At 39.8% G+C, this 24,301-nt stretch overlaps 1 protein-coding gene and 1 pseudogene across 1 annotated transcript; both read right to left on the reverse strand.

The window, feature by feature from the left end:
• Positions 1-11,153: 11,153 nt before the first annotated feature.
• Positions 11,154-11,432, reverse strand: LOC114238929 (ATP synthase membrane subunit K, mitochondrial-like; annotated as a pseudogene).
• A 6,562-nt stretch (positions 11,433-17,994) lies between these two features.
• Positions 17,995-22,388, reverse strand: SMIM28 (small integral membrane protein 28). Its single transcript, XM_028168654.2, has 2 exons — positions 22,281-22,388; positions 17,995-18,375 (listed from the first exon to the last, which is right to left on the reverse strand). Exons 1-2 carry the CDS (start codon positions 22,386-22,388, stop codon positions 17,995-17,997), a joined length of 489 nt encoding a protein of 162 aa, XP_028024455.2.
• Between the last annotated feature and the right edge of the window lie 1,913 nt (positions 22,389-24,301).

Raw genomic sequence — 24,301 nt, forward strand, 5'->3', positions numbered from 1 at the left:
GCTTTCTTTGGGGGGGTTTCTCCCACCTCCACCCTTTTTTTTGTTTGTTTTTAAATCTTTATTGGAGTATAATTGCTTTACGGTGTTGTGTTAGTTTCTGCTGTATAACAAAGTGAATCAGCTATATGCATAGGTATATCTCCATATCCCCTCCCTCTTGTGTCTTCCTCCCACCCTCCCTATCCCACACCTCTAGGTGGTCACAAAGCACCCAGCTGTTCTCCCTGTGCCATGCAGCTGCTTCCCACTAGCTATCTATTTTACATTTGGTAGTATGTATATGTCCATGCTACTCTCTTACTTCGTCCCAGCTTAACCTTCCCCCTGCCTGTGTCCTCATGTGCATTCTCTACATCTGTGTCTTTGTTCCTGTCCTGCCCCTAGGTTCATCAAAACCATTTTTCTTTTTTAGATTCCATATATATGAGTTAGCATATGGTATTTGTTTTTGTCTTTCTGACTTACTTCACTCTGTATGACAGACTCTAGGTCCATCCACCTCATCACAAATAACTCAATTTCGTTTCTTTTTATGGCTGAGTAATATTCCATTGTATATATTTGCCACATCTTCTTTATCCATTCATCTGTTGATGGACACTTAGGTTGCTTCCGTGTCCTGGCTATTGTAAATAGTGCTGCAATGAACACTGTGGTACATGTCTCTTTTTGAATTCTGGTTTTCTCAGGGTATATGCCCTGTAGTGGGATTGCTGGGTCATATGGTAGTTCTATTTTTAGTTTTTTAAGGAACCTCCATACTGTTCTCCACAGTGGCTGTACCAATTTACATTCCCACCTATAGTGCAAGAGGGTTCCCTTTTCTCCACACCCTCTCCAGCATTTATTGTTTGTAGATTTTTTGATGATGGCCATTCTGACCAGTGTGAGGTGATACCTCATTGTAGTTTTGATTTGCATTTCTCTAATGATTAGTGATGTTAAGCATCCTTTCATGTGTTTGTTGGCAATCTGGATATATTCTTTGGAGAAATGTCTGTTTAGGTCTTCTGCCCATTTTTGGATTGGGCTTTTTGTTTTTTTGGTATTGAGCTGCATGAGCTGCTTGTATATTTTGGAGATTAATCCTTTGTCAGTTGCTTCATTTGCAAATATTTTCTCCCATTCTGAGAGTTGTCATTTCATCTTTTTTATGGTTTCCTTTGCTGTGCAAAAGCTTTTAAGTTTCATTAGGTCCCATTTGTTTATTTTTGTTTTTATTTCCATTACTCTAGGAGGTGGGTCAAAAAAGATCTTGCTATGATTTATGTCACAGAGTGTTCTGCCTATGTTTTCCTCTAAGAGTTTTATAGTGTCTGGCCTTACATTTAGGCCTTTAATCCATTTTGAGTTTATTTTTGTGTATGGTGTTAGGAAGGGTTCTAATTTCATTCTTTTACATGTAGCTGTCCAGTTTTCCCAGCACCACTTATTGAAGAGGCTGTCTTTTCTCCATTGTATATTCTTGCCTCCTTTGTCAAAGATAAGGTGTCCGTATGTGCGTGGGTTTATCTCTGGGCTTTCTATCCTGTTCCATTGATCTATATTTCTGTTTTTGTACCAGTACCATACTGTCTTGATTACTGCAGCTTTGTAGTATAGTCTGAAGTCTGGGAGCCTGATTCCTCCAGCTCCATTTTTCTTTCTCAAGATTGTTTTGGCTATTCGGGGTCTTTTGTGTTTCCATACAAATTGTGAAATTTTTGTTCTACTTCTGTGAAAAATGCCATTTGTAGTTTGATGGGGATTGCACTGAATCTGTAGATTGATTTGGGTAGTATAGTCATTTTCACAATGTTGATTCTTCCAATCCAAGAACATGGTATATCTCTCCATCTGTTTGTATCATCTTTAATTTCTTTCATCAGTGTCTTATAGTTTTCTGCATACAGGTCTTTTGTCTCAAGTAGGTTTATTCCTAGGTATTTTATTCTTTTTGTTGCAATGGTAAATGGGAGCATTTCCATAATTTCTCTTTCAGAATTTTCATCATTAGTATATAGGAATGCAAGAGATTTCTGTGCATTAATTTTGTATCCTTCTACTCTACCAAATTGATTGATTAGCTCTAGTAGTTTTCTGGTAGCATCTTTAGGATTCTCTATGTATAGTACCATAGGATTCTCTATGTAATGTCATCTGCAAACAGTGACAGTTTTACTTCTGCTTTTCTGATTTGGATTCCTTTTATTTCTTTTTCTTCTCTGATTGCTGTGGCTAGGACTTCCAAAACTATGTTGAATAATAGTGGTGACAGTGGGCAACCTTGTCTTGTTCCTGATCTTAGAGCAAATGGTTTCAGTTTTTCACCACTGAGAACGATGTTGGCTGTGTGTTTGTCATATATGGCCTTTATTATGTTGAGGTAGGTTCCCTCTATTCCTACTTTCTGGAGTTTTTATCATAAATGGGTGATGAATTTTGTCAAAAGCTTTTTCTGCATCTATTGAGATTATCATATGGTTTTTATCCTTCAATTTGTTAATATGATGTATCACATTGATTTGTGTATATTGAAGAATCCTTGCATTCGTGGGATAAACCCCACTTGATTGTGGTGTATGATCCTTTTAATGTGCTGTTGGATTCTGTTTGCTAGTATTTTGTTGAGGATTTTTACATCTATGTTCATCAGAGATATTGGCCTGTAGTGTTCTTTTTTTGTGACATCTTTGTCTGGTTTTGGTATCAGGGTGATGGTGGCCTCATAGAATGAGTTTGGGAGTGTTCCTGTCTCTGCTATATTTTGGAAGAGTTTGAGAAGGATAGGTGTTAGCTCTTCTATAAATGTTTGATAGAATTCGTCTGTGAAGCCATCTGGTCCTGGGCTTTTGTTTGTTGGAAGATTTTTAATCACACTTTCAATTTCAGTGCTTGTGATTGGTCTGTTTATATTTTCTATTTCTTCCTGGTTCAATCTTGAAAAGTTGTGCTTTTCTAAGAATTTGTCCATTTCTTCCAGGTTGTCCATTTTATTGGCATATAGTTGCTTGTAGTAATCTCTCATGATCCTTTTATTTCTGCAGTGTCACTTGTTACTTCTCCTTTTTCATTTATAATTCGGTTGATTTGAGTCTTCTCCCTTTTTTTCTTGATGAGTTTGGATAATGGTTTATCAATTTTGTTTATCTTCTCAAAGAACCAGCTTTTAGTTTTATTGATCTTTGCTATTGTTTCTTTCATTTCTTTTTCATTTATTTCTGATATGATCTTTATGATTTCTTTCCTTCTGCTAACTTTGGGGTTTTTTGTTCTTCTTTCTCTGATTGCTTTAGGTGTAAGTTTAGGTTGTTTATGTGAGATTTTTCTTGTTTCTTGAGGTAGGATTGTATTGCTATAAACTTCCCTCTTAGAACTGCTTTTGCTGCATCCCATAGGTTTTGGGTCATCGTGTTTTCATTGTCATTTGTTTCTAGGTATTTTTTTGATTTCCTCTTTGATTTCTTCAGTGATCTCTTGGTTGTTTAGTATCATATTGTTCAGCCTCCATGTGTTTGTATATTTTACAGTTTTTTTCCTGTAATTGATATCTAATCTCATAGCATTGTGGTCAGAAGAGATACTTGATACTATTTCAATTTTCTTAAATTTACCAAGGCTTGATTTGTGACCCAAGATATGATCTATCCTGGAGAATGTTCCATGAGCACTTGAGAAGAAAGTGTATTCTGTTGTTTTTGGATGGAATGTCCTATAAATATCAATTAAGTCCATCTTGTTTAATGTGTCATTTAAAGCTTGTGTTTCCTTATTTATTTTCATTTTGGATGATCTGTCCATTGGTGAAAGTGGGGTGTTAAAGTCCCCTACTATGATTGTGTTACTTTTGATTTCCCCTTTTATGGCTGTTAGCATTTGCCTTAGGTATTGAGGTGCTCCTATGTTGGGTGCATAAATATTTACAATTGTTATGTCTTCTTGGATTGATCCCTTGATCATTATGTAGTGTCCTTCTTTGTCTCTTGTAATAGTCTTTATTTTAAAGTCTATTTTGTCTGATATGAGAATTGCTACTCCAGCTTTCTTTTGATTTCCATTTGCATGGAATATCTTTTTCCATCCCCTCACTTTCAGTCTGTATGTGTCCCTAGGTCTGAAGTGGGTCTCTTGTAGACAACATATGTACAGGTCTTGTTTTTGTATCCATTCATCCAGTCTGTGTCTTTTGGTTGGAGCATTTAATCCATTTACATTTAAGGTAATTATCGATATGTATGTTCCTATTACTACTTTCTTAACTGTTTTGGGTTTGTTATTGTAGCTCTTTTCCTTCTCTTGTTTCCTGCCTAGAGAAGTTCCTTTAGCATTTGTTGTAAAGCTGGTTTGGTGGTGCTGAATTGTCTTAGCTTTTACTTATCTGTAAAGGTTTAATTTCTCTGTTGAATCTGAATGAGATCCTTGCTGGGTAGAGTAATCTTGGTTGTAGGTTTTTCCCTTTCATCACTTTAAATATGTCCTGCCACTCCTTTCTGGCTTGCAGAGTTTCTGCTGAAAAATCAGCTGTTAACTGTATGGGGTTCCCTTGTATGTTATTTGTTGCTTTTCCCTTACTGCTTTCCATATTTTTTCTTTGTATTTAATTTTTGATAGTTTGATTAATATGTGTCTCGGTGTGTTTCTCTTTGGGTTTATCCTGTATGGTACTCTCTGTGCTTCCTGGACTTGATTGACTATTTCCTTTCCCATGTTAGGGAAGTTTTTGACTATAATGTCTTCAAATATTTTCTCAGACCTTTTCTTTTTCTCTTCTTCATCTGGGACCCCTATAATTCGAATGTTGGTGCATTCAATATTGTCCCAGAGGTCTCTGAGACTGTCCTCAATTCTTTTCATTCTTTTTTCTTTATACTGCTCCCTGGCAGTTATTTTCATCATTTTATCTTCCATCTCACTTATCCGTTCTTCTGCCTCAGTTATTCTGTTATTGATTCCTTCTAGAGTATTTTTAATTTCAGTAATTGTGTTGTTTATCACTGTTTTTTGCTCTTTAGTTCTTCTAGATCCTTGTTAAATGTTTCTTGTATTTTCTCCATTCTGTTTCCGAGATTCTGGATCATCTTTACTATAATTACTCTGAATTCTTTTTCAGAGGTTGCCTATTTCATCTTCATTTATTTGGTCTTGTAGGTTTTTACCTTGCTCCTTCGTCTGTAACAAATTTTTTTGTCATTTCATTTTTTTTGTTGTTGTTGTTGGGTACTGCTGTATTCTTGTCTTACTGGTTGTTTAGCCTGAGACGTCCAGTCCTGGAGTTTGTAAGCAGCTGGATAGAGCTGGGTCTTGGTGCTGAGATGAGGACCTTTGGGAGGCCTCACTCCAATTGATATTCCCTGGGGTCTGAGGTTCTCTGTTAGTCCAGTGGTTTGGACTTGGAGCTCCCACCACAGGGGCTCAGGCCCGACCTCTGGCCTGGGAACCAAGATCCCGAAACTTTGTGGCACAGTAAAAAAAAAAAAAAAGGAAGAAAGAATGAAAAAAAGGAGCAGTACAATATCAAAGCATAAAAAACAAAATAAAATTAGAAAGGTAAAAAATATGTATTAGGAAAAATAAAACTATAATTGAAACAACTGCAACAAGGTAAAATAAAACCACAACAGAAAAAAGAAAAAAAAAAAGGGGTGGGGGGAACAAGCCAAAAGGAGAGATCACTAACGAAGTATAAAGAATAAAATAATGTTAGTAAAATAAAAGATTTATTAGGAAAAATAAAAATATAAAAGAATCAACAACAGTGAATCAACAAGGTAAAACAGAACCCCAATCTAAAAGAGAAAAAAAAAAAAGCCTTGGCTATGGGGCCGGAGTGTAGGCACGGGGTGGAACGTAAGCAGGGGTGGGGTTTTGGGTGGGGCGGACCTAGGTGGGTGGGGGGTGATGTTTGAGTGTGGGCCCGCCCTTGTTTTTTAATTAACAGGTACACAGAGGCATCCACTCTGGGAGCCGGAGGCAGAGGACCGAGCAGGGGGCCAGTGGGGTTTCTGGTGTAACCGGTCTGGGAACCTCTCCCACGGCCCCACCCACGGGGAACTGGTTCTGCTGACATCTATCTACTCCTGGGAAGGGAAGTGAGCGAGGCCCGCCCTCTGGGTGCGCCTTCAGTGAAAGGTGGGAGTGGGGGCGGGGAGGGGGAATGCTCCTACCGACTCTGACCTTGGCCGCTCCAGTCCGCACCCCGGTGGGCCTAATGCTAGCATGCCGGTTGGATCCGGGGACCCAGCCTGGGGCAAGCGGGAAGCCTCACTCACACCTAGATGGCAGCTTAGGGCCCAAACAGCCGTCAGGGACCCTAGGGGGAGGCAGTAGGTGGGACCACAGTCCCACCTGGAGAAAATCTTCAACTGTACTGGTTTCTTGTCCTCTTCCACCCAAATGACCCCCACGTCCCTGAGTCATCCCACCAGACCTAACAGGCTGGGAAGGTGAGATGGGAGAGAGAGAAGGGACAGTGGCCAGACCCTAGTGATTTTGAAAGTTTTTGGTTAGATTTATTCTGTATTTTTTTCTAAGAGAATTATTGAGATAAAATTCACTTACCATATAATTCACCCACTTAAGGCATACCATTCAGTGGTTTTTAGTGTATATTCACAGTTGTGTAACCATCAACCACAATGAATTTTAGAATATTGTCATCATCTTCAACCCCCCAAAAGAAACCCCATTGAAACCCCTTTAGCCATCATTCTTCAATCCTCCACCACCCAGTCCTAGGGAACTGCTAATCTGCTCCTTATTTCTATTCTGGACATTTCCTATAAATGGGATCATACAGTATCTCAATACATTGGGCTGCTATAACAAAACACCGCAGACTGGGTAGCTTATAAACAACAGAAATGTGCTTCTTACACTTCTGGAGGCTGGAAGTCCAAGATCAGCGTGCCAGCAAGGTCAGATGAGGGCCCTCTTCCTGGTGGGACTACTTATGGTCTCCTCACATGGTGGAAGAGGCAAGGAGCTTTCCCTGGTCTCTTATAAGGGCACTAATGCCATTTGTGAATGGTCTGCCCTCATGACTTAATCACCTCCCAAAGGCCCCATCTCAATGCCATCACACTGGGCATCAGGATTTCAACATACGAATCTTGGAGGACACAAACATAGCATATAGACCGTGGTCTTTTATGACTAGCTACTTTTGCTTAGCAAAATGTTTTCAAGGTTCATCCATGTTGTAGCATGTATCAGTACTTCATACCTTTTAATGGCTGAAAAACATTCAGTTGGATAAACATTTTGTTATTCATTCATCAGCTGATAAACATTTGAATTGTTTCCAACTTTTGGCTATTATGAGTAGCAATACTGTTATACACACTTGTATACAGGTTTCTATATGGGCATATGTTTTCTTTCTCTTGGGTAAATACCTAGGAATGGAATTGCTAGGTTAAATGCTGACTCTATATTTAACTTCTTGAGGAACTGCCAAACTGGGTTTTAAAGTGGCTGCACCATGGGAATTCCCTGGCAGTCCAGTGGTTAGGACTCCACTCTTCCACTGCCGGGGCCCAGGTTGGGGAACTAAGATCCCACAAGCCACATGGTGCAGCCAGAAAATAAAATTTTAAAAATAAAAAATAATTAAAAATAAATAAATAAAGTGGCCGCACCATTTTAGATTTTCACCAGTGGGGTATGGGCAGTTTCTCCACATCCTTACCAACACTTCTTATTATCTGGCTTTATTATTATAGCCATCCTAGAGGTGTGCCTAGTGCTTTACATTTTTTTGTTTTGATATATAATTCACATAACATAAAAGCCACCATTTTAACGTATACAATTCATTGTTTTTCAATATATTCACTATGTTATACAGGCATCATCACTAATTCCAGAGCATTCTGTCACTCCAGGAAGAAGCCCTGTACAATTTAGCAGTCACTCCCAACCTCCTGGCCTCTGGCAATCGCTAATCTACTTTCTGTCTCTATGGATTTGCCAATTCTGGACATTTCATATAAATGGAATTATATATAATATGTGATCTTTGGTGACTGGCTTCTTTCACTTAGTGTAATGTTTTCAAGAGTCATCCATGTTGTAGCATGTATCAGTACTTCATTCCTTTTTATTGCTGAATAATACCCTGTTGTATGGGCCTCCTGCTTTTAAAGCAATTGATGTCTTTACCTTTCCTTCCCCTTCCTGGCCCAAACAGGTATGCAGTGACCTGCGGATACCTGACACTTTCTAGTGTTATAGCAAATCTATTATTATGCTGAACTAAATATGAATTATTTAGTGAAGGCTTAATAATGAATTTTGACGTATCTTTTAAAATAGCCTTATTATTTTAACTTATGTAACAGATGTGATCCATTGTGTAGGTAATTTTGCAAAGCTAAGAATACAATTTTACTTTACAGAAAGGTTTTTTTTTTTAAAGAGGAAAGGGAAGTAATTTACACTGTTGCTTAAGAAATCTGTTGTTCTTTTTCATCTGCACCATACCTTTTACAGTTATTGATGCTTTTTGAAGGCAAGAGCATTTTATTTGTAGAAAAACTGAGGCTAAATTTGGAGATGTTCATTTTATAGGGTGTGGAATATACAATTAATGAAGATAACAGCAGGTGACTAAGCCGAATCATCTATATTTACAAGGTGATAATTAGTCATATAAAAGAAGGAAGGAAAGAAAAGGATTTATTTTAAACTAATATAATTTCAGTTAGAATAAACCATGAAATTCAGAAGGCTCAAGTTTTATACTCATGTGTCAAATAATCTAGCTGGTTTTCTTGTTGATGAATTAAGGTAAAATTTTTCTTTCCAGCAGCTCATATTAATTGATGTTTATGTGACATTATGAAGATATTTTAAGATTTACAGCACACGTGGCACCTTTATATCACCAGGGGCCTCCAGGTTCATGCCAGCAGGGAGCAAGCACGGGAGAATCCTGCAGCAGGCATTCCAGCTGGTTCTTATTGTTCACGGCAGGTATATACGTTCTATAAGGTCACCACGGACATTGAACTAGTCAATACTGAACCAGCACTTCTAGAAGAAATACAGACTTAGGTTCCTGTGAGCCTCTGGTTATAACATTTTCATCAACAGATCAATATATAAGCTCATTTTATGTGTGTTATTGTATAAAGATAACTCATTTAATATATACTGTTAATTCATTAACATTGAACTCACAAAACACAGCACTGTAACTTACGCCTTAATGAAGTGCGTACAGCACGCATCTTCTCGGAAAGGCACATCCCAGCCTTCTTGCACTCAGGAGCACTAGATGGCACTTCAGCACTGCTTGGGGGGCATTTACAATGGCAAAACCACCAGCAAGAAGCACAGAAATGTGAAAAATGTGGCACTAAATAAACGGTGAAAAGGACACTCGTTTACTATATAAGACCTCAAAGTAGAAGGCACAGCTTAGCCTTGCTCCACCTCAGCTGGGAATGTGCAGCCAGTGGCTCAGCTTTTTCACCACTCTACGCGCGCGCATATCCACCTGCGATCCAGAAAGTGCTGTATTGATCTGGGGGTTACAAATATATATCAGCAAGTAGGTGAATTTGTAAATATGGAATCTGTGATTGATGAGAGTTGACTGTAAATGCTTCCTGCACTAAGTTATATTAGTCACTTCCATTCATACTTCATTGATCGAAGCAAGTCATCAGGCCTTAACTGACTTCAAGAGGGTGTGAAAGCGCAATCACACCGTGCCGTCAAAGAAGATTTCAAATATTTGAGAGAAGTACTAATGCCAATTGCTGATGGTATCGTTGGGTCGTTCATTGATTATTCCATACTTGTGGCAGATTTTATTTCCCAAAGATAGTTGCAGCATTATCTCCCATCCAACATGCTGTTCTTATTATGTGACTTTGACGCACCTCCCATTGAGAGATTGAGGTCTCTGCTCCCTTTCCTTGAAACTGGGCAGACTGTGTAACTTCTGAGGCTAGGTCATTAAAGACCTCCACCAAGTGCTAAGGACACCTACTCTTAGAAATACAACAAGCATGCTGAAGGGAAGCCCAAGCACCTCCACAGATAGCTATGTATAGGTTCCTAGCTCATGTCCTGACTGACAGGTGGCATCAACCACCACACGTGTGAGTGACCAAGGGTTCAGATGGCTCCAACTCCCTGTCCTCCAGACAGCCTCCGTTCTTCCAAGCTGAGGCCTCGGAGGTCATGGAGCAGACACAAGCAGTATCCGCAGAATCTGTGAGCGTAATAAAATGGTTATTTTTTATGCCACTCTGTTTGAGGTGACTTCTTTTCAGGAATAATAACTGGAAGAGTTATTATATGTATCATCTATGTATAGTGCTGTAGTAGGTGTTGGTGGGTTTTAGAAGTGTATAAAATTTGGTCCTAGTCTCCACATATTTTACATTCAGGTCATTGTTTAAACTGAGGCCATTCTTGTACCCACCATGTAATTAAATAGTTGGTCTTTTTATAGTTACCACGATCTCAAATATGATAACTGTAAAATGGGTAGCAGCTTGGTATTCTAACAGAAAATGTAATCTTTTCTTTTGCTTGGCTTCTCCTTTAGCTTTGGTGAGAATTTTAATACTCATCCATTATTTAGACACAAAACAACCCACGAAGCTCCATTTACACTAAGCACTTTGCTCAGTGCCTGACACATAATTGCTTGATAAATGTTGAATGAATGCCAGTCCGAATTTATCAGACACAGACCGTGATCGAGTGTCTTTAGAAGCACTTGTGAACCACCTTTCTCATGGGCCACAGAAAATGAAGAGACATTTATTGAATGTGGGGTTGAAGATAAGAAAGCTAAGGTCTAAAGCTGGGAATGTCTTTAAAAATTAAAACATCAATTCTAATCAATATGAGGCTGATATAACTTCTGAGACTGTGGTGAGTGTTTGTAAAAACAGAGAGGGATATCCACACTGACTTTAAAAGGTTCATGCTTTGAAGTAAAAGTAGACAACCAAATACACCACAACTAGGTAGCCAATGTTCTCAAAAAGCTCTTAAAAGAAATTAATATAAATTCATATTTAAATATATTACATACATTTTTTGTTTTAGTTTGGTTTTTATTATTTATTTAATGTTTAGAAACATGGGGATTTTTCCAGGTTCATATTTATTGTACAAATGGAATATCATTTGATGAGTTGACATTAGCTTCTCTAGGCCTGAGAACTTAATGGATGCAGTAGAGACAGGTTGGACTCCATTAACGTTGCTTTCACATCTGGAACTCTTTTGGACCTGCACTTGAAATACAGGATAAGCAAAGCAAAGCCTGTATATGTGGCCTGTACATGGTTCAGTCTACTTGTGAGAGTGTAAGTGTTGAAATTTTTTTTTTAAATACCAGTGAACTGGAATTGGGTATCAGTTTCTGGGCCTACAATGGCTTCAATCCTGCCATAGTCACGAACTCTATAGCTTGCGCCCTTCAACATATAAAACCATCCCTCCACCAGATCAGAAGACGGTGCCTCCCTCAAGGTTTAAGAGTCTGGCTTTCCATCCCAACTCTCCTACTTCCTGGTATGTGACCTTGGGCATGTGGTTCAGCCTTATTGAATCTGTTTCTTCATTTGTACAAATGGATGGTATTCACCTCATATGATTTTTGAGGATTCCAAGAGATAATGCCTGTTTATCTCTTAGCCCAATGTTTTGCATGCTGTATCCTGATAAACAGTAGTTATTAGCATGGTCTTTTGTGAGTAAAAACTCTGGACCTGTTCATTAAGAACTGAAATTGGTTCTTTGAACTCACCTGATCCCTTGCTTATTGAACACACATATTGCATTCTTATACATTCTGCCTACAGGAGAAAACTTATTGAGATCACTTACTTATTTTTATGATGACATTAACAAAATGAGAGGAGAGAGGGAGGGAAAGTGTGGCTAGAACCATTGGGTTTGTGTAGGGAGGAGAGAGAGAACACAGGTATTTCCTCTGAAAAAATTCAGATTTCTCTTGTTTCCTTGCCTGAAGCTGGCTTGCTTTGAACTGGGATAGCCTCCCTCCCAGGGTTGCATTATAACTGTGACGGGCCCAAGGTACTTTTGCCTTGGTGGGGCCCTTCCTCTGTAGAAAAATACAAAAATTATATTTTATGACTCTGCTGGTATAAAGATGAATATAATCTTTGACCCCCAAAGTTAACTTTTTAACTTTTGATTGTAAAAGAAATTAAAACATTTTTTATGAGCCCCTAAAAATAATCTGAGCTCTAAGCATGGTGCCTGGTGAGGCTAATGGACAGACGGGCCCTGATGCCTTAGTTTCCCTACAAGAGATTAAGAACACATGACGTATTATACGGGCTGATAAATACAGAAAGGCACTAGTACTTACTCTGCCTTTTTGGCAGATGTGTGTTTTAACATTGTATCCTTCTAACAACCCTCTGAGACAGGTCTTATGAATGTGATAAAGGAGTAACTAATGAATAATTTAGAACCAAGAAGATTCAGTGTTTGAAGTGAGAAAATTTAACTTTGGCCTCACCTTGTTCCGAATCCAGATGGAGAAGATGAATGCTAATGCTGGCCCTTCAAAACATCCAACTATGTGTATTGTCTGAAAACGCTGGGGAATTGGAGAAGGAGAAGGTAAGTTTTAACTCTATATTGAGAGTCCTGCACTGCACTAAGAATATGTTGGGGCTTAAGAGTTTGTTGATGCTTATGATACCTTATTCTAACATCAGAAGATGGTGATCTCAGTTCCTTTACCAGGGGCTGATTTGGTCTTTGGGACCACATGGTTCCTGAGGAGCAGTTGTGTGTAATTCTCATCTTTCCTCTTCTATAGGTAAGGCTCTCTCCCCCAACCCCCTGCCAGCTTCTTTCAAGATTTTTTCTTTATTTTTGATTTTCTGCAGTGTGAATATGATGTGCCTAGGTGTAGTTTTTGTTTGTTTTGTTTTGTTTTGTTTTTGGCATTATTCCTGCTTGATATTCTCTGAGTTTCCTGGATCTGTGGTTTGACATTAATGTAGGGAAATTTGCCACCATTGTTGCTTCAGATATTTCTCCTGTTCTTTTCTCTTTCTCTTCTCCTTCTGGGATTCCCATTACTCGTATGTAACACCTTTTGTAGTTGTCTCACAGTTCTTGGATATTCTGCTTTGATTTTTTTTTCTCTTTGCTTTTCCATTTTGGAAGTGTTCTATTAACATTTCCTTAAGCTCAGCGATTCTTTCCTCAGCTATGTCCAGTCTACTGATAAGCCCATCAAAGGCATTCTTCATTTCTGTTACAGTGTTTTTGGTTTCTAGCATTTCCTTTTGGTTCATTCTTAGAATTTCCAACTCTCTGCAGACATTGCCCATCTGTTCTTGCATGTTGTCTATTTTTTTTCCATTAGAGCCTTTTGCATATTAATCATATTTATTTTACATTCCTGGTCTGATAATTCCAACAACATTCCTGCCATCTCTGAATCTGTTTCTGATGCTTGCTCTGTCTCTTCAAACTGTGTTTTTTGCTTTTTAGTATGACTTACAATTTTTTCTTGAAAGATAAACTCAATGTACCAGGTGAAAGGGACTGCAGTACATAGGCCTTTAATAATGTGGTGGCTGGTGGTTAGGTGTGGGGCAAGGGAAAACGTTTTATAGTTTTATGATTAGGTCTCAGTTTTGTAGTGAGCCTATGCCGCTGGGCTGTGAACTTCACAAGCGCTTCTCTGTTGCTTCTTCTTTTCCCCCATTAATTGGAACAAGATAACTCGCAGGGCTGGAGTTGGGTATTTCCCATCCGCAGAGTAAGACTAGAACCAGCTGGGGCTGGGAATTTCCCTCCCCCCAGGTGAGTTAGGCTCTGATAAAACCCCAGCAGGTTAGGCTCTGGTGAAGTAGTTTCTCCTGAGGGCAGACCTTGTTAAGAAGATCAGCACGTTCTGGCGTATTTCAAGATGGTTCCTCTTCTCCTTCTGCTGGAAGCACGAGAAGGTTTTCTTCCCCAGAGCTCCACTGTGAGAATCTGGTAGGGCTCCTAGAGGCGAGACTAACTGAGTTTGGGCCCCTCTGGAGTTTTTAATTCTCAGATTTGTGTACTCTGAGCCTCCAGCAATCCTTCAATTACAGTTCAGCTTTCCCCACCCTGGCGCTGGTTCCTGAGGGGGTTTCTGCTTGCGGATTTCTGCTCAGGTAAGTTGTGATTCATTGTATCTGCCTGTCTGCCTCTCTAATCTGGGGGCCAGCGGTTTGTGACCTCAGTTCTCTGAGGGATTTAAGAAGAGTTGTTGATTTTTCAGTTTGTTCAGCTTTTTCTTGTTGTTAGGATGGAGGAATGACTTTCAAGCTCTTTTCATTGCCGGACCGGAAACTGGACTCCTTTTCCTTTGTATAAAATGTTGCCTGAGTGATATTTTCTCGCCCCGCGTAGAACTTAGTGAAAATGTTCACATTCTGGTCACCGTTCCTCGTATCCTCCCTCCCATTCTTAATCTTTTCTGGCTACAATGATTGCTTCCCCAAATACTTTTTAGCTGTTAAAGGTCTAGTTCTTTCATCCCTGGATTTTTAAAAAATTCCACTCTCTGTCTCGGAGTGCTGACAGCTAGTACTACCCATGTGTGCCAGTTGTGTCAACATTTAAACAAGGATGCACTGTTGTTTCTAATATTCTGCTGGCAAATCCTGCTTTGTGAATTGAATTGGTGGCAGACGCACATTAGGCTGATGGCTTCAGGAAGGGGTTTACAGAGAATGCTGGGTTATAAATGATGGTTCAAAGCTAGATTTACAGATCTAGTTTTCTCTAAACCTGTTACCGTACATCTGTCCGCATTGAAGCTCACCTGTAGTTTGTACCCGCCCACATTACCTAGAGAGAGGACTTTCAGCCTTGCCTTCTATTAGAATCACTGGCTCTATTTCTGTTTAATTGGTCTAGATGGGTCTTGGTATCAGTATTTCTAGCAGTTCCTCGCGTAATTCTACCATGGAACTAGGGTTGAAGTCCACTGGTGTGCAGCAGGTCTCGGCAGACTTCTTCGCTAAAGGAACGGATAGTAAATATTTTGGGCTTTGAAGGTCATAGGGTCTCTGTTGTAATCACCCAACTCTGGATGTAGCAGCCATAGGCAAGTGGGCGTGGCTGGGTTCCAGTAACTTTATTTCTAGCCACCAAAATTCTAATTCATATAGTTTTCATGCGTCATGAAATATTTTTCTTTTTTTTTAACTATTAAAAACTGTAAAAATCAGTCTTGTCTCACAGGATGTACAATTAACAGGTTGCAAGTGGCATTTGGCCTAGGGGCTGTAGTTTGGCAATAGTTTAGCTGTAGTTTATTTTCTTCAATTCTTCAGTTTGGTTCCATAAGAGAAAATGTTTCCTTAGCTACATCATTGGCAACATCTTCAATGACTCCTAACATTGACTACTTATTTCAAGTAAGTCTACCAGAACATTTTTAAACACGGCAACGCATTTCCTTATTAGCCTTTGAAATTGTGGCAATTGGGATGCTTTTGTCTACAAGTAACAAGCATGGCTTAAATGGCTTTAAGCAGTGGGAAAGGTATTCTCTCATTAAAATGTAGACAGTTGCAGGGTTATTCAGCTGCTTGACAATCATCAACCCAGGTGTTTTCCATCTTTCTACTCTACTATCCTCAATACTAGTCCTGGCTGATGTCTTGCCTTATGGTTGCAGGATGGCTGTTGCAGCTCTAAGCATCACATGCAGATACATAACATCCAGCAAGAAGGAAGAGTATCTCCTTCCATGCATTTATTTTTAATATGAGGCAATCTTTTTTAGACCAAGCCTCTCCTGTGTAGATATCTCCTTCATTCCCAAAGACCAAATCAGCCACAGGTGAAGGAATTGAGATCACCATAATTAATTATCATGATGCGTCCCCTGTCATCGGGCGGGATCTGGTCTGCCTCTCACAGGTGGTTCCAGGATCCCAGAACCAAATCAGGGTTCTGTTAACAAGGGAAGAGGAAGAAATGGCAGTTGGGAAGGACTCAACAGAGTCTCACAAGAGAACTAGATTCTTAGGATTAAAAACAGAAGGCTGTCTGCTGAGCTTCTCATTTCCATTTGTTTATTTACTTCCCTTAAAGATCATTAGAGAATTGTTCAGTACAATTTTCCTGAAAGAAATATTATTGATTTTTCACTCAAATAGATTATATTTTGCTTCAGCCCTCAAAGAAATTACTTTATTTCTTTCAGATTACATTTGAAAACGCATCCTACTTTATTTTTCTAAAACTGTACCACGTTGCATATCTAGCATAAAAATGTTCATGTCAAAAAAGCTTTAAAGAGTCATTTTTTGTTCATTTTGAACCATCAAAAGGTTGTTTAGTTTTGCAGTTTATACTGTGAAAACACTAAAAATATTTCCCCCCCCCCCCCGAAATTACAGCAATGAGTACGAGTTTAAGAACCATGTGTGGGGCTTCCCTGGTGGCGCAGTGGTTGAGAATCTGCCTGCTAATGCAGGGGACACGGGTTCGAGCCCTGGCCTGGGAAGATCCCACATGCCGCAGAGCGGCTGGGCCCGTGAGCCACAACTGCTGAGCCTGCGCGTCTGGAGCCTGTGCTCCGCAACGAGAGAGGCCGCGACGGTGAGAGGCCCGCGCATCGCGATGAAGAGTGGCCCCCGCTTGCCACAACTGGAGAAAGCCCTCGCACAGAAACGAAGACCCAACACAGCCAAAATCAATCAATCAATCAATCAAACATACGCATCTGATTCAAGACCCTCATTAAAAAAAAAAAAAAAAAAAAAAAAAGAACCATGTGTGGTTCTTATCCTGATACCCACCCCCATAGGTATCCTGATACAGCCCCCAAGTGGTACATGACCCACTTCTACCTCCCCATTTGAAAATCATGGAGGGAGATTTGTATCCCATTCCAAACTCAGAGCTATGTCCATCCTGTTGTGAGCCCTGACCCCCAGTCAGGAGCAGGGACTGAAATTCCACATTTGCAATTTCTTGGGAGACCAGCTGGCACCGTGGAAGCTGCTCTGGCCCAGGATGGAGATGCCAGGCTTCTGGTCCCAGCTCTGCCTCTTAGGTGGTATTTAACACTGGACAAGTTACTTAACCTCTCTGAGCTCTAGTTTTGACATCGGCAAAGCAAGAGTTTGAACTATGTGATGTATAAGATTCCTGTTAGAGCTTATCTGTGTTTCTCTTTACCATGTGATCCAAGATTTCGACTTTTCCCTTCCAGTGTTAAACTGATTTCTATTCTTGTTCCTGCTGCTTGGTGAAGGCACACACTGTCACTGTGTCCCCCAAGATAATGCGTCAGAGCAGCTACCCTTTGTTCTGCCACTGCACGGTCAGACAACCCGCAATATTCTAGTGGGAGACATTCACATGTAACTAAGCCAAATCCTCTCATTCTAGGAAGCAAATCAGAATGTAAGCAAGAGCAAAACTACAAAGGAGAGAACTTTGGAGAGCTTTATTTTTTTCTTAAACTAAAATGTTTGCAAGTGTCTGTTCTTTATTATTAATATTGAGACATTTCACCATTATTTACTACTACAGCTCTAGAGGTGTTTCTCTCACCTTCTAGAACTCTCCATGCATCTTCACACAGAAGTGAAATGATGAGGCCCTGAAAAACTTGTGTAGGAAGAAAAGTTTTATTTTGGTGGCAAAAGCAGTTATCTTTGGCTTATCAACATTTTTCTGTTTTTCTTTCTTTTCAGAGCTATTTCCTATGTTCACTAGTAATTCTTTTTCTTCCTCAACTCGCATAGAACTTTCTTGTTTTTCTCAGGGCCGTTATACGTTATAAAAGAGCCCGGTCATCATTAGAACAACCTGGGGAGATTTTTCCCTAAGGAACTTGAAAATGCGTTAACAAGATTGACGTTTGTCAAGCTCCCCCCATCCCCATTCATCCAGGTGTCGGCCAGTGAATTGCAGCTTCTTAGGTCCAGAGGCCCTAGTGCCCCTGCTCAGGCGGGCTCAGTGAAGGGTGGAGAGCTGTGTTTTAATGGTTACAAGAGCAGTTTATAGCGGCACGTCCAGTCCAGGTGAACCCGCTTTATACTGAAGGCCCGTATCCAGAGCCTCTCCTCCAGGGGCGTTCCTGGTGGCCTCTTCATAGGAGGGTGGCGAACACGAGAGAAGGGCTGCCTCCCCGGGCAGTGGGGAGTAAGGGAAGGTCTGCTCGCTGCTCCAGGGTAAGCCCGGCAGGAAGTCGGTCACCTCTCCTGCAGGCGGGTGCTCTGGAAGGCCGAGGCCGGAAACCTGCCCCTGGGGCCGAGACGCCTGGCAGTGGCGATACAGGAAAAGCAGCAGAAAGGCCAGGAAGAGCAGGACGGTGGCTGGAAGAAGGATGTACAGGAAGGGCTCCACATCTGCCTGGGTGGAACTTACCTTCCAGGTGCCCTGGAGTTAGGGAATGGAATTGAATTAGAAGATGGGGAAAGAAGACCCCTGCATTTCTTAGGCTGATCTTTGTCTTCATCTTGTATTCTCCTTATCATTTACTCACTCTAAAAATCACTCTAATCATTCATTTATGCCAATGAGCTCGAGCCTGCATGAAGTAAAGTGCACTTCCGTGATAAAGTATGAATTCAGAATGTCAAAAGTACACAAGGGTACCCTACAATATTTCCACTGAAGTAAAAATATTAGGATAAATTTTAGTTGGCAGGTCCATCACTCATTCTTTGAATGAGAACTCTTCCTATTTATGTACTTATTTTGTTTAGAATTAGACCAATAATGTTTTATTGCCACAGAAGGATTATATGGAACTGACTTCTTTAATTCTAGAGTAAAATCTGACATTGTTATGTGCTCATATCTCATATAATCAACATTTGAAATCCGATTGGATAGCTGATGCTTATGATGATTGAGATTTTGAAATTTCCTCAGTATGTTTTTGCAGTATTTGTAAGATAAATATGGAAATTTGGAATTCTCTCAAGAAAAAGAATTGCAGATAAATTTATTTATTTATTTTATTTTTGGCTGTGTTGGGTCTTTGTTGCTGTGCGTGGCTCTTCTCTGGTTGCAGTGAGTGGGGTGCTACTCTTCGTTGTGGTGCATGGGCTTCTCATTGCAGTGGCTTCTCTTGTTGTGGAGCACGGGCTCTAGGTTCGTGGGCTTCAGTAGTTGTGGCACACAGGCTCAGTAGTTGTGGCTCGCGGGCTCTAGAGCACAGCCTCAATAGTTGTGGCACACGGGCTGAGTTGCTTCGCGGCATGTGGGATCTTCCCGGGCCAGGGCTCGAACCCGTGTCCCCTGCCTTGACAGGCGGATTCTTTTTTTTTTTAAATTTATTTATTTATCTATCTATTTTTGGCTGTGTTGGGTCCTTGTTGCTGCGCGCAGGCTTTCTTTAGTTGCGGCGAGCGGGGGTACTCTTCATTGCCGTGCGCGGGCTTCTCATTGCGGTGGCTTCTCCTGTTGCGGAGCATGGGCTCTAGGCGCTGGGGCTTCAGTAGTTGTGGCTCACGGGCTCTAGAGCGCAGGCTCAGTAGTTGTGGCGCCTGGGCTTAGTTGCTCCGCAGCATGTGGGATCTTCGTGGGCCAGGGCTTGAACCCGTGTCCCCTGCATTGGCAGGCGGATTCTTAACCACTGCGCCACCAGGGAAGCCCAAGAATTGCAGATAAATTCATTCTTAAGCAACCTAAAAGGTATTGATTTTATTGTATCAGCTCACAAGAATAATGATGGTTCTTGATGGAGTAAATAGTAGGCATGAAATGATACTCCAACAGCAAGGTAGAAAAGCCATATGAAAAATTAAGTCCTGTTCCAAATTGCATAGACATCGCTTTACACAAAGCTACTAAGAAATAATGAAGTATTAAAAAGCTTCTCTGTTCATTCACAACACATGTGAATGTTAATATATACTACTACAGAGGAAAAGAAAACAGTGTAAAGCCTTATAATTGTGTTTAAAGAAACAACATATTAAGATCTTTATCTACTGATTTAAAATAAAACTTATAGTAATAAAACTATGAAAGCTGAGGTTTTTGCCTTGATTTTGGTGGAAAGAACAAATGTTTTGCTCGTCTTGACCTCTTAAGAGACTGATTTATCTAGTGTTGTTCGTATAATCTTTAATTCCTAAAGAATTTACAACTATGTTGTTAATTCTAACTCAAAATTAGATGGTTTATTTAATATTTACACTGCTAAATATTTTGTTTTCTCTGAGATATGAGTTAAGATATTTTAAGTTAAAGTGCGTACAATTAAAGGTCTTCTTGGGAAGAAGAACATCGTCTTTGGGCTTTGACAGCTGTGGTCTTGAATTCCAATATGACCTTCTGATACCTGCGTGACCATGAACCATGGTCTGTGCCCCCTCTGTGTCTACTTTTTCTTCTCTATGAAATGAGAATAAGAACATCTTTTTTGGAGGGTTGGCATGAGAATTTAATGAATCAGTGAACTATGAATTCTTTCTGTTTTCTCACACATAATCTAGTTTATCAGAACTATTAAAATCTGTTGTGCTGTAACAAGGACTTTGATTATAAAAGCTATAAGAACTCAAATAAATTTACTACAGTTATTAAAAAATCAAGTTGGACTGAAAAAGCAATTTAACTACATTTATTTTCTTCCACTAGATGAATCACTGAAAATGTTAAAGCTATTATCTCTTAATACTTAATCACTCTTCAACCTTGACAAACAAGAGCCATTTTGCATAACTGATTTTTCCTTCATTCTCCTTCAGTAACGTGGATGATAATAGTTTCTAAACAGTTGTGGGCATCAAATTTTAAATACTCTATTAAACCCTCTAACTTCAGTATGCATAGAATATGGAAATACTTAATATTCTATTTAAAAGCTTTTCTGTAATAGACCCTCTTGCTTACCATTATGCTATTAATGCTATTAGTTGCAAAAATTTGTGAAAAGAGAGATGCTACAGTCCCCTTCTGTAATTGGTACGTCCATTGGTTATTTTGTCCAAATATTGAGTGGCACTGAAAGACTTATGTAATACCGCAGATTAGGACAGTTTCTTAAGACAAAGAACTCTTCTTTCTTCCTAGTTAAGAGATCACAGAGCTATGAACAAATTTATGACGGTATCCTTAATTTGTTTATTTAATGATTCATGGTATATTGGTTCAAATTGTTGTGGATTTTGTTAATGCAGAAAGGATGTCTTTTTCTTTTTTAACATCTTTATTGGAGTATAATTGCTTTACAATGGTGTGTTAGTTTCTGCTTTATAACAAAGTGAATCAGCTATACATATACATATGTCCCCATATCTCTTCCCTCTTGCATCTCCCTCCCTCCCACCCTCCCTATCCCACCCCTCTAGGTGGTCACAAAGCACCGAGCTGTTCTCCCTGTGCTATGCGGCTGCTTCCCACTAGCTATCTATTTTACATTTGGTAGTGTATATATGTATATGTCACTCTCTCACTTTGTCCCACCTTACCCTTCCAAGATGTCTTTTTTTAGTCAAATATTCTAATTGTTTCACTACCCTCAACGTGGTTTTTTAACTTTTAATATTTCTCAAGGACTTTGCTGTTCAGGGAATACTTTAAAGAAATAACCAATAGAAAGTGTAACTGCTGCAGGATATATCATACATATGTGTATAATTTATTTCTGTTAAAAGTGGTTTTAGAGAATTTAAATACCAATCTCACCACTCGATTTTCCAGAAAACAAGGAAATAGGTTTGTTTCCCCCTTTCTGGTGGGACAGTAGTATCACTCATTTCCCTGCTGATTGTAAAATTAATTCTGAGTTTTTAGGTTTCTACAAGTATTTTTCCTTAATGACGCCTCAGATTGAGACTTCTTTGGGGATTTCCAAGGTAAAGCAAAACAGCTGCTGCATTTCTTAGTGAGAGGCAAAGCCTCCTTAACCCTCTGCTGCCCTTCCTGAAGTAAGATCCTTCGCTTCTGCTAACTCTTAGAAACAGCTGGAGAGCCAAAGGGAGTCTCTCTCTCTCGCTCTTTTTTTATGTAGACTGAGCAAAGAACAAAGTTGTCATACCAAGGCATAAAAATTTGTTGACTTCTAGCTTCGGTGTTCTTTGATATATTTGGTATATCAAGTGTTCTTAGAATATATTTGTGACAAGTTTTACTTGAGTTTATCATTGTCAAAAGATACCAACTTTCAAGGTAGTTCCTTAGACCAAGCCAGTCAGTGAATTCATATTTTTGTCACACATGTAATACAAAATGTTGCCAATAAGTTTTCCTAAAAATGTAGGCATTGTTGGTTTTAAAGCTAACAAAGATACTTTGGGGAAGAAAAGGCATAAGTCATAGGTACAAACCTGCAGATGGGTTTCCGGAAGAGGTAGGCTCGGTTCACTGGTTAACCACTCGTATGTCCCCCTGCCAGCGTGGCCGAACTTCCAGCTGCTGCCCATCAGTTCCCGCATGTTTTCACCCGACTGGTGTGCCAGTCACCCTTCCGCCTCGCCGCCCAGATTTCAACAATACTGCTGCTTCTTGGCCTGCATCCAGCTTGGATGAATTCAGCTGATGGCTGTTGGTAAATTTCTTCTGAGTGTCAACAGGGAAAAGAAACCAACCAGAGAGACCTCTCAGGACTATATTTAAATTCAGTGCCTCTGGGTTTGCTTTTGTGGCCTTTATCACGGTAAGGATTGGCATCAGATATCGGATATGGAATAGATTTCAGGCAGAGGAGTTCTTCGCATTCGTGTTATTATAGTGTCGCGAATGGTCTCAGTGAATAAAGAGCTGTTTGTATTTAGATGTAAATACGACCCTCTCCCTTCCCTTACCATATCCCTCTCCAGACATATAGCTGAGCAAGAACTACCCAAGCTGAATTTCCTTTAATTATTTCTGGATTCTGTGGTACAGAGAGAAGGAGTATTCGGTAGTGAAGCAAGACTCATTAATATCACTTTTGTGAATTATTTAGATGAAAGACACTAAATGATAAAATTGTACAGAAGCCAGAGAGACAATAGCTCCGACTGTTTGGATGGAATGTTTGCTGTTTTCGTAGTCTTAGTTCTGATTACCTTGTGAACTTTATAAAATTATTTATATCAAGCAATAAGAAACTTTCAGTTTACACATTCACTGAGGTAACTTTGGGATGTTTAATTCTACTGGACATTTAAGACATGGCAGTTGGATCCTTTCTTTTAGTAGAGTAAACTTTAGCTTCAAATATTTACTCAAAATGTTACAGCTCAGAATTGCAACTACCCATGTTTTTAATCCAGGCATCCTTTTCATTCAAGTGATTGTTATGATGCTGAAATAATATTTAAGTGGGATTCTTTTCTCTTAATTAGGATTCTCAATCTTTGGCCCATGGTAGTCTATGGATAGGTTTTGGGGAGGGTGGTAAACTCTCTAAACTTTTAGGTACATCTAATTTTCGTGGGAGGATCCATGGTTTTCATTACCTTTTCAAAGACAGCTGCCCTCCCCAATACACTTTGGCACTTTGTCAAACTTATTTGTGATAAAAAATTTTCACTGTGTCCCAGTGCCTCAATCAGTATCCTAGTGTGGAACACCTTTGTCATTTCATCCTTTCTGTTCTTCATGTGGAATGAATTGATTTTGTGCTTTCAGTTAACATGTTGCTTTGTTCCATGGATGTGTTCCTATTTTAAGTCAATCCTGTATCCCCACTTTGAAACATCAGGAGCACCTGGAGACCAGTGCACTATTTTGCTTTTTTGCATGTCAGTGGTTTTGCCAATACTATGCCCTCAACTCCTTCTCCATCTTTTTTTTTAAAAATAAATTTATTTATTTATCTTTGGCTGCATTGGGTCTTCGTTGCTGCATGTGGGCTTCCTCTAGTTGTGGTGAGTGGGGGCTACTCTTTGTTGCGGTGCACAGGCTTCTCATTGCGCTGGCTTCTCTTGTTGCAGAGCACCGGCTCTAGGAGCTTGAGCTTCAGTAGTTGTGGCTCGCGGGCTCTAGAGCACAGCCTCAGTAGTTGTGGCACACGGACTTAGCTGCTCTGCGGTATGTGGGATCTTCCTGGACCAGGGCTCGAACCCGTGTCCCCTGCATTGGCAGGCGGATTCTTAACCACTGTGCCACCAGGGAAGTCCCTCCTTCTCCATATTATCTACTTATTTAAATACTTTCCTTTCTTGAGAAGCAAATAAGCAAGTTGGAAATCTGGATCAAAAGCATAAAATGTGAATCTGTAATGTTGACCCTCCTCCAGTATTGAATGAATCAGAAAAAAATTACTGCTTTTATGGATACATTTTTGGGGGGACCAAGAAAAAGAAACATATTACATAAATAACATATGTAATACATCAGAAGGTGATAAATGCTGTGGAGA

The sequence above is a fragment of the Balaenoptera acutorostrata genome, chromosome 14, assembly GCF_949987535.1.
Source record: "Balaenoptera acutorostrata chromosome 14, mBalAcu1.1, whole genome shotgun sequence".
NCBI classification, from domain to species: domain Eukaryota; kingdom Metazoa; phylum Chordata; class Mammalia; order Artiodactyla; family Balaenopteridae; genus Balaenoptera; species Balaenoptera acutorostrata.